The sequence below is a fragment of the Pteropus vampyrus genome, unplaced genomic scaffold (assembly GCF_000151845.1).
Source record: "Pteropus vampyrus isolate Shadow unplaced genomic scaffold, Pvam_2.0 Scaffold96, whole genome shotgun sequence".
Taxonomy (NCBI): Eukaryota; Metazoa; Chordata; class Mammalia; order Chiroptera; family Pteropodidae; genus Pteropus; species Pteropus vampyrus.
Window position 1 is genome coordinate 2,603,381 of NW_011888877.1, and position 11,116 is coordinate 2,614,496.

The 11,116-nt window shown below is 34.9% G+C and overlaps 1 protein-coding gene across 4 annotated transcripts in view; it reads left to right on the forward strand.

Annotated features, from left to right (window-relative positions):
• Nucleotides 1-11,116, forward strand: part of PLXDC2 (plexin domain containing 2) — a 387,427-nt gene that overhangs the window by 191,245 nt on the left and 185,066 nt on the right. For all 4 annotated transcript variants that reach the window (XM_023533119.1, XM_023533120.1, XM_023533121.1 and 1 more), the window contains exon 3: nucleotides 8,495-8,641. In XM_023533119.1, coding sequence (XP_023388887.1) covers nucleotides 8,495-8,641 — 147 coding nt within the window. The remainder of the gene's footprint in view (nucleotides 1-8,494; nucleotides 8,642-11,116) is intronic.

An 11,116-nucleotide genomic window follows, 5' to 3' on the forward strand; every position in this document is an offset into this window, starting at 1 on the left:
TTGAAGCCCTAACACCCATGTGACTATATATGAAGATAGGACATTTAGGAAGTAATTAAGGTTAATTGAGGTCATAAGGGTGGAACCCTAATCCAATAGGATTAGTGTACTTATGAGAGGAGGGGGAGGACACCGGAGAACTTTCTGTCTCCACCATGTAAGGACACAGCAAGAAGATGGCCATCTACAAGCCAAGAAGAGAGCTCTCACTAAAACTAAATCAGCCAGAACCTTGACCTTGGACTTCTCAGCCTCCAGAACTGTGAGAACTAAATGTTTGTTGATTAAGCTCCCCAGTCTATGGTATTTTGTTATGGCAGCCTGAGCTAAGATATTATGTATATAGTATCCAAGCTTTGGCCCCCGGCCCCATTTTGGATGCTAAATCTAGAACAGAAATATCCATCCTTTTAAATTATGGTGGTCTTTTTTTTTTGGTTGTCAGGGCATTTTGAGGACTTCCACACAATTGTTGTTTCTTTCCAGCTGATTGGAAAAAAACACCATACCAAGAATTTCAATGACACTAAAATTCAATGACATTAGAATGATTCCACATTTACCCATCACAATATATTGTGCATTTGAAAAGTAGTGCACACATATGCAAGACTTGTGATTTATGTACTTTGCACGATGGTCTCAGGATTCTTAAACCCCCTGCAACAAGTCTGTGAATATGCCCCTGATCTTGGGGCCAATCTACAATTTATCAATGAGGATAATTAAGTACCTGTTAAAGCAGTACTGTACCCTACAGGTGCTATAACTAGCTACCTGTACTGGCTCTTCAAACTGTACACTTTTTTTTCTGTTGGTGACCATCACTTAAACAAAGCAGAGGGTCTTCTGACCCACGCCTAGTAATTGCTTTCTGTTTGGCTTAGGGCTTTGGAATGTCAGAACCGTAGTTGAAAGGCAACTTAAGAGACAACCTAATTCAATTCCTTCTCATACAGAGTATGAGAACTTACAGTGGCCTTATCTAGAGGCGGAAACTGTACTTCAATGCAAATCTTCTTTAAGCTACATATTTTAATGCTAATTTTGTGTTTTAATAGAAAGCTCATACGCATTTTAAAACTTTTCAATCACACATTTTTGTCAGGTTTTGGAGCCTCTGAAGATCCCTTCTAAGTTGGCAACGTGCCTCTTCAGTGGTCACTGTTTGGGGGTCACTCTTCTGTATTTATAGAAGATAAACTGAGATGTTAATGATTCACTCAAGACTACCCCAGACTTTCTCTCTGGCCTCTTCTTTCTCACCACTCAGCCTGGGGATGATCTCCCAGGTTCATTCTTACATAGGTTAAAGGTTTCTACCAGAAGCAGATAAACGTATACTAGCAAATAGGTTCTGCTTCATTTAATAAATGAATCAACATAAACACGTCTCACAGTGCCTGGAGATCTAGGCAGTCACGCAGTTGAACTGCAGAGCCTTGATTTTGTTATTTTGAAAGATCACAAATAAGTTATGTTGTGTTTCCTTGGCCATATAGTTTACCTCTCTGCATAGCACGAGAGATGATTGCTTCGGTGAGAGAGATCGTTACTGGAAAAATGGAAACTGTTTTATAATGGAAATATTGCTGGAATCCCAAATTTTGTGTTACACAGTAATCTGACCTCACAATAAATTCTCTCCCTCCCTCTGTCTCCTTCCCTTCCTCCCTCCTTCCCTCCTTCTCTCCTTTCTCTCTCTCTCTCTCTCTCTCTCTCTAACACACACACACACACACACACACACACACACACACACCCCTAATCTTACGTTCTTGGAGGTCACTTAATTAAACTTGTGAAGAATTAATAAAATAAATCATACCTATAAAGAGTCATAGACAAGATATAAAGGGATAGACAATCTGCAGTTAGATCAAGTATATAAAAATCTTTAGAGAAATAGTGAAGGTATGTGTAAAAGGTGAGCATAATGAGAATGGTCTGATATAATCAACGAGGGATAGAGAAATCGATTTTAAATCTTCTGATAAACTCAATTATATTCCGTGTAATTGTTCTTAGTGTCTGAGAGAGTATTTCTATAGTACTTGCTGGCATATACTAAAGGCCACTTGAAGGAAGTATGTAATTGTTTCTGTGGTGCTGAAATTGTGTGGAGCTAATTTAGTAATCCTTTATATTCTGTTTATAGACTTTTTGATTGTTTAAACACATTGGTCTAATGTGATTTATTGGAAACCCAGTGAAAGAAAGCTAAATACTATCAGTCACTTTTTTATTCATAGAAACACTTATATAACCTAAATATCTGCCCACACCACATTCCCTCCAGGTCACCTTCTTCTAATGTAGTTGGGAAGGGGGGTAGAATGCGGTTCCCACATCTCTTTGCGTGTAGTCTGCTCCACGTCTGAGAACCACCACTCGCTCTGCTGAGCTGCTCCTGCAGGTCCAGGAGGCCTTTCTCTGTGATTGTACCTCTGGCAGAAGAACTGCGTGTACGAGGAAGTTCATTCACACTTGCAGTCACTGTCATGAATTCAATGCATAACGGACTTCTCAAAGTGACAGAACTTATTAGTGACCAAGCCTGTGAGAACTGGAGATGAGGTCACCTGTCTGCAAATTTAATGTCTGAGATCACACCATTTTCCCTTCTCACCAGCCCTTCCCCGCCTTTACCCACGACTTTGTCAGAATGTAGCTATGCCTCTAGCACACTGCTTCTTTTTGAGAGACTAGAAAACATGTCTTAAAACTATGCCAGAAGATTATACTGAGATAACAACTAAAAGGAAAACCTGAGTGACCATTAAAAGTCTCTCTTAGAACTAGACTCGTAGCCATTGCTAAGATCCCATACATTCTATTAAAGTGTTTCTCCCTAAAAATGTGCTGTATCTTATACACATGAGATGAATGATTTCTATATAAATGAGCGAACAAAGATGATGTGGTGATGCTTCAATAAAATGCTTACAACAAAATCGTATTTTATAAAGATTCAAACTCTAATCTCTTGCTCGAAATTTAGTAGAAGTGGATATTTTCATATGTTTCTGTTAATGCGATTTCATTTGCAGTAGTAGTGGAAAAGATTGCACTCTATATTAATCAGGTCATCAGAGTTAGTATTAAAAAAAAGATTTAATGGAAATTTATATATCAGCTATTTCACAGAGCAATTTTAAGTTATTGACATTGAAACTCTGTGTTGGGTACAAGTATCTGATTTACAATATGACAAGGAGTCTTTAAAGACTTTTGAAAGTATTTGTTATCGAAACTCTGTATTAACTGTATATAACATTTTGTGGCTTTGAGTCTTCTGATATATGTTAGTGGTTTGATTCCAAGAATCAACAACTGATACTTTTAAGCATTTTCACATATTTTTCAATGCTTTATGTGAAGAAACACAAAGTGGTTATATATAATATATATTATAAAAAAGAATACAAATGAGGGATAAAAATAATTCCTCCAAATCCCATCACCTAGGAATAACCAATCAGTATATGGTAAATATCTTTGATCAATCAATCGATCTATCAAATCAGAGAGTATAAAGAGCTAGATAACAGAGTAGATAAATATATAGATTTATATTTAGATGGATGTAATTTCATAAAATTGGGACACACTTTGAGTACTATATTTGAGGAAAATAATGAATTCAACTTTGTATCTACTGGCGTTTGGTGACATGTATGCCATCTGCAGGCCACTAGTTTCAAACTTTTGCCTCAAAAGGTTCTCTTATTTAAAGTTGAAAATTTGGGTTGTTGCATATTGTTTAACACTACATTTCTATATTCAGATTTATTTATCGATTGCATGTTATGAAGTATGATTCTCAACTTAGACTATTAATTAATTTTCATGGTTGATATCATTTTCACTCTGATTTATCACCATAATAACTAAAATGGTCCATTTCTCTGAACATAATTTCCGTGGAGTCAGATCTCACCATCTAAAGCTTACTACAGCTTCTCCGTTCCTGGGACCACGTTGGATTCACCTCTTTTAAGAAAGTCTCTTTGTGGTATATTCCCTCTGTATTTGTATGTATCAGAAATCTGTTTCTTGTCTTCATACCTAAGTTACAACTTTGTTGGACCAACTTTTTTCTTTCAGTTTGCTGTACACATTGTTTCTTTCTACTGGATATTATGGAGAAATATTGGACCGTCCAAGGTTTTAACCTCCTTATAGATAACTCGTTTTGTCTTTTTAGATACTATAAGACTTCTTTTTTTAATCTGTGAGAAATCTCACTGGGAAATTTCTTAATACTCAAAATTCTATTGTAAATTTTCTCAAACATGGCATACGGATTAGTCTCGATCTCAGAAAAACTGTTCTAACATTTTAAAAATACTTTTCTATGCCAACTACATATATATACTCATTTTCTCTATAATTTATATAATTATCTGTCTTAGACATTTATTTCATCTTTCTTTTATATGTCATCCTGTGTACATTTCTCAAGACTGTTTTCTGTGACCTGACTAGTAATTTCATCATATTTGTTCTCTTGTTACTATTTATGAATTAATCTCTGTAATTTTTTCCTGAGTGCCACCGGTTCACTCTTTTTCTCTCTCTTTTTTTATTTTATTGTGTCCGTTGGTTTCTTGGATTAACATGATTTTTTATATCATAGAGAACTGTTTTTTAACTCTTTGTTTGTAAGGAGTTTAATGTACACAAGTAATACTTTAAAATAGCATTATCTTTAAATGCACTATATAGTCCTTGTGAAATGATTTGTATAAGAATGTAATATTTGGGGTATATATTAACAGCTGGAAGGAACCTTTAAAATTATAATATTTTTTCATTTATTATGAAACTATCTTTGAGAGGTAATCAGTTGATTCAATGCTAAATAACTTTACCTAAGAACTTCAGTTCACAATGAAATGAATTTAGAGTTCAGATGCTATTCCTGCATATGGCAATATGAGGCATTCATAAAAATTATCCATCATAAAATCAACAGCCATGATAGAAGAGAAGACAACATTTGGGTTAGGAATTGCATAAACTGCATATTGCAAACTGGTTAGACTACAGTTAAAATGACTTTTTCCCTGTGTTTTTGGTGTATGTCCTCTGTTTGTTCACAGCTACATATTTCTAGGCATGTTTGAGGAGATGAATTTTTGGATTTATAGCTACCTACTGTGCCATCTCCTTTCAGTAACAGTTGGTTTCCTAAAAAACTGGCAACTAGACATATCACAGTAGTGTTTTATTTTATTTTGTACAGTGTTAGAAATAGTTTGCTTTTGAGAAGAAAAGGAAAATCTTTGTGCCTGAAGTGACTTTTGACAACTCTTAAGTACCATTACTCCTAGAAAATACAAGATGCGATTTCAATAATTTAATAGTGCCAAAATGTCACATTTTTGAGATAGCTATTTTATGACTTTCTGAATAACTGAGCCAAACACCTCTCCCTGGAATTCAACAACCTGTGCCTCTGAATTCCTTGGTAAACAATAAAGTGTCTTCCTCTTTGAATAAAAGTTGCCACGACAATTGGCAAGCACGAGTTGGAGAAATCAAACACCAGGCTCTAGTCTTTAGGTTTTCAATATTTTCAAAGATGTGATATTGTTTGGGACGACTCTGATTTTAGTCAAAATGAAGGTGTGTTTTCACATAGCCATATCGATTGTAATTAGGCAAACATATATTTTTGTAGATAATCCATCATTTAAGCATAATGATATTCTTACTCTATATTAACTTCAAGACTATGTCTTGATTAGTTAGAGACTTAGGGATAAAAGTAAACACCAAAGTCATTTTAGATATGTCGATTGTAATAATTATGTTGAACTCTGTAGTGAAAGTTTGCAATTTTAAAGAGAATATCTATCTGGTAATTATATGGAAATGTGGCAGCATCATAGAACCTGTTACATAATTCACCTGTAAATTATACCTCTGACCTTAGTGTTGCTAAACTCTTTATAATATTTCTAGGAATAGGGAAAAATTAAAATTTTTTACTTGAACTCATTGACAGTTTCCTTCAAAACCACCCTTTTATATGATTCATTGAAAAATTAAATGAATCATTACCATTTGTTATTCAGACTTGATGATTTCCGGCAGGTTAGATCCAAGTTTCCATTCCTGCTGTGTGATTAACTCCAATACCAGGATTGAACAGGAGATGTCAAATTTACAAATCTATGGATACAGTGACCTTATTCAGTGTTACTTAAATTAAGTCTCTTTCGTTTGTCAGTTACAGTTCTTTTATTGACAATTACCCAACTATAGGTGTTGTGACATTAAAAGAGACTGATTTATTCCAGGAGTAAGTCACACTGAGATGTACCTGATCAAGGATCTGTCTTTGCTCTGTGGTGACTGTAATTACATCCTTGCTTGTTTCTCTTAGGCAGAGTTTCCTCATGGCATCTATGTAGTGACAGTAATTCCAAGTCTCACACCTACACATCTCAGTAATAAAAATACGGGAAATCATCTCCTCGCAACCTAAACTCCTGGATGTCTCACTCACCTTTCTCAGGCGTGTGCTCATGATGCCCACTTGCCCTTGTGGCCATTGGAATGACGTGTAGAATGGCTTGTGCCAATGTCAAGGAAGGTACCCGCCTCGGAAGCCTCCAGTTGTGAAGCACCGGACAACAGGGAGGAGTTGAATACGTGTTGGAGACACAGCCACATTGCTTCTTACCCTTCCAGAGCCCACGCATCAGTGTTTTAATCTTCTGGAAAGGAGTCTAGAAACCTCTAGGAAATCAAATGTCTCTTGGGCTGCGTGGAATATTATTCCTGCTTCTTTCTTTTCATCTCCTTTTTTCCTCCTTTCTCTGCAGAACTTTCTTATCTTTCATCATGGGTGTACATACAATTTGTATGTGATACCCAGAGTTTAATTGGAGTTTTACCTAGGGTACTTTTTTTTTTTTTTTTAATCTTGTCATTAACATTTAATCACTGTTCTCAAGATTAACATTCAGGGTCATATTTTTTCTTTTAGTCATGCGGCAAAATCTATTTAGAATATTTCTTTCTTTTATGTAGTCAGTTTTATATATATATTTAACTTGATGACTTGTGAAAAGGTATGTGGGATTCTTGTTTTGATGGGATTTCAAGAATAATTGGTTTTTACTTAATTACCACTTAAATAATAGATTCATTAGAAAAAAAAAATTTACATTCCAAACTCTATTATTCATATCATAGACCCTCTATTCACTAAACATTGTTCTTACAGAACCCGAAAGTTTTAAATTTATTCTACCTAGCAGACTCTTCAAATTGATAAGCACAATTACATTTCATGGTAAAAAAAATTAATTGCAATTTGAATTAGTCAAGAATCATATGATTTTTCTGGGTGTTACCAAGCAAAAAAAAAATGTCTCTTAAAACATTTAAATCTCTTCAGTGAGTGAGGAACTTGAAAACTAAAGGTTCTGTGACAGGCACCATGGTGATATCAATGAGAACAAAATAAAAGTAGAATTTAATAACCCAAATTTTAGAGTATTATCTCTAGTTCTAGGACCATTAACTGAAAACAGGCCCTAATATAGCCCTAGTTTTAAAGAAGAGAAATTTGAATTTGTTGCCACTCAATAGTAATTATAGTTCAGGTTTTCAGTAAATGGTTCCAAAAGTGACATTTTTTGTTTGGGCAGCAATTAGTGATTGCTAACATTTCTGCAGCACAAAGACTATTGTACACAGAGTGTACCTTTTCCTCTAAGCTTTGTTTATTTAACAGTTTTTTCTAAAGAGGCTTATTAATTTAATATTTTTAAAAATCTAATTCACTTAGAGATTACTTAACTCCTTTGACTACTTTGAAGAATACTGACATTTCTAATTTCACAGCATCGTTTTTTGTTTGTATTTTAAGAATTCTTTTCTTTTGAGGGCTGGCTGTTTTTTTGTTTTGTTTTGTTTTGTTTTTTCCTTTTAATGGAACTCTGTCTATATAACTCTGTAAATTACATAAGTTGGTATATAGAGACTTAAATGGTTCTTTTTTTTCCAGCTCTATTGAGATATAATTGACATGTAGCATAGTGTAAGTTTAAAGTGTACAACATGTTGATTTGATACAATTATATATTGCAAAATGATTACCACCATAGCCTTAGCTAACACCCCCATTGCATCACATAATTACCCATTTCTTCTTCGTGAGGAGAACATTTAAGATCTACTCTCTCAGCAACTTTCCAGTTTATAATACAGTATTAACTATCATGACCATGCTGGATAGGAGATCCCCAGAACTTATTTATTTGATAACTAGAAGGTTGTTCCCTTTGACCAACGTCTTCCCATATCCCCAAAACCCCAGCCCCTGGTAACCACCGTTCTATTCTGTTTCCATGAGTTCAGCTTTTTTAGATCCTACATATGAGAACATACAGTACTTGTCTTTCTCTGACTTAACTTCACTCAAGGTTCGTCTATGCCCTCTGTTCTTGATGTGCATTATTCTCTATTATTACAGGAAGACACAGATCATAATTACTATACATCTCGAATATATGGTCCATCTGATTCTGCCAGCCGTGATCTGTGGGTGAACATAGACCAAATGGAAAAGGACAAAGTGAAGATTCATGGGATACTGTCCAACACTCATCGGCAAGCTGCAGTAAGTGCTTTGACATTTTGAAGGTTTTGTTTTTTATTTTCGCTGTAAGAAAATTTTTGCTCTGATTGGCACATCAACATTTTCAAGTATATTTGGTTCTGCAATTTAGATCAATAATTGCATATAAGATATGGAAACTGATTTATTTTGAGAAGCCACCATTAATTTAATTATTAATTAATGAAATAAATTAACCATTAATTTCCCTAATAAGAGGATGAGTTGCATATTCAAAGTTGAGATTGACCTGGATGATTTTCAGTTTTCTTATAACCTGCGAGTTCAGAGAACATTTTTCAGTTATATTTATTTGATATCTTCTGTTTTGCCTGGGTTTATTACTCTTGGTCTGAGAAAAATTTAACCAGAAATATTTATGATTCAGATAATATACATAGACAAAATTATGGATTTAAGCGACATTTCACAGAAATGAAAAAAAATTAAATCCAAACATATTTTAAGCCTGATTTCATCATTTTCCAGCTGTGGTTCCTTAAACAAATAATATAACTATTCAGAGACACAGTTTTTGCGTCTATGTGTTGGGGACGACAAGGGACATTAATGCAGGCCTCACTTACCTTTCTTGGTCACTAATATCCTGTCCTACTTGTTAGGCTGGATGCAATTGTGTAGTAGCTTTTCAGTACTTAAAACAATCCTAAGACTTAAATCCTACCATCCAGGTGTTGCAGACGAGAGAACTGAATCTTGGAAGCTTCAGGTAACCTACTGAAGGGATCCCCAGCTAGAAAGTGATAAATCGATTGATTGTTAACTCAAAATGTGTGTGTGTAAAATTCATCACACGTGGTTCTCAATAGTTTGTGCTAATCATTTTCTGATAAAGTGATTTAGTTTTGCTATCATAGATAACAGCCGTGATCTTACCATCGATGAAGCGGTGTCTGCTTCAGTCTAATATGACTGAAAGCGCGAACAAAACAAACGTCACCTTTCAAGTGCTGTGCCATTATGTAGATATGTAGAGTCAGTGGCTGCAGTGATTTAAAGAGGCACTGATTTGACAAATGTAAAATATCAAACTTTGGGCCCACAGCCTTCATTGTATATAGGTAGACTTTCCTATTTCAGGAGGTCAACTTCTAACAGTTGAAATGGAAATTAATTTCAGGAGGTCAACTTCTAACAGTTGAAATGGAAATTAATTATAATCCACCGTGATGACTTTTTGAATTTTCAGTATAGGGCACATGTTTTTTAGGCTGAGAAGCAAGCAAAGTAGTTACCTCTCTTGGCAGAGTTTTCCATATTTGAGCCACCCTAGCTGAGATGACAGATTTAGAAAGGATTCACTGCTGGATTTAAAACAGATCTTTAAAAGAAGAGAAAATGAGAAAGATTAGATTAGGACAATGTCTATCAGAAAGTTATTGCATTTGAAAATCTCCTCACTATATTACAGTGCCTAATGGTGTAAAATATACTTTGTAACAGTTTGAATGTTGCTATAGCCAACTGGAGATTCCTTGAAGTGGCCCAGGTCTGGTGTTGGCTACTGTGGGTGACGTCACTAGGCACGGAAAGGTCATCCATTAAAATGTTAGCTGATTTCTTCTTACACACTTACATCATCACCATCTCTTTCTCCTAGGTGAGACAGTTCGTGTGTTCTCTTTTTCCTTGAAGACTTTTTTTTTGCCTTTGGAATTCAGAGTTTTGCTTGGTCGCCTTGTGACCTCGGTTCTCTAGTAGTTTCGAGAAAAATTAGGATGCTGCAACTGACTGATTTTTTCTTACCGTTAATGCGAGACTGACACCGTTGCTTTCAACACCAGAGATTGACCTTGACACAAATGGAAAGACTTGACTTTGTGCTGATAACTTATCTGGTGCTCCATGCGCTGATTTTTAAATATATATCATTGGCTTCCTCAGAATGGGTCAGATGAAGATAAAGGAGTGTCTGACTTGGAAGCATGAATTTTTTAAAAATATTTTTTCCTCCCCCACCATGATTTATAAATGTGGTCCAAACAACATTTTAGAATCTTAGATTAATATTCTAGAAAGAGGAGGAGGGTGGAAAAAGAGTAAGACTTTTTCCTTTTCTCCATGAACAATAATATCTTATAATTTCAGGGCAGAATAAAACTGAGAAATCATTTAATTCACAGATTTCACATGCCAAAACACACTGCTTTCTCTTTCCTTTTATAATGTAAGTCACAGTTATTAGTATTTATGTTATATATGTATACAGTAATTTGATTACATGTTCTTTCAACTGTCCCCATTGTCCTTTTCTGTTTAAATCTGTCCATTGTCCTTTTTGGTTTAAATAACATTTCTTAAGTCATTATTGCAAAAGAAGCACATGTTCAAGCCTAGTTTACCTTTGACAGATTAAAGGAAGGAGCATATCTTCTTAGATAAAGTGGGAAAATATGCATAAGTCTCTAACATATTGCAAGCAATGAGCCAGACACTTTAGAGTCAACTACTGGTACT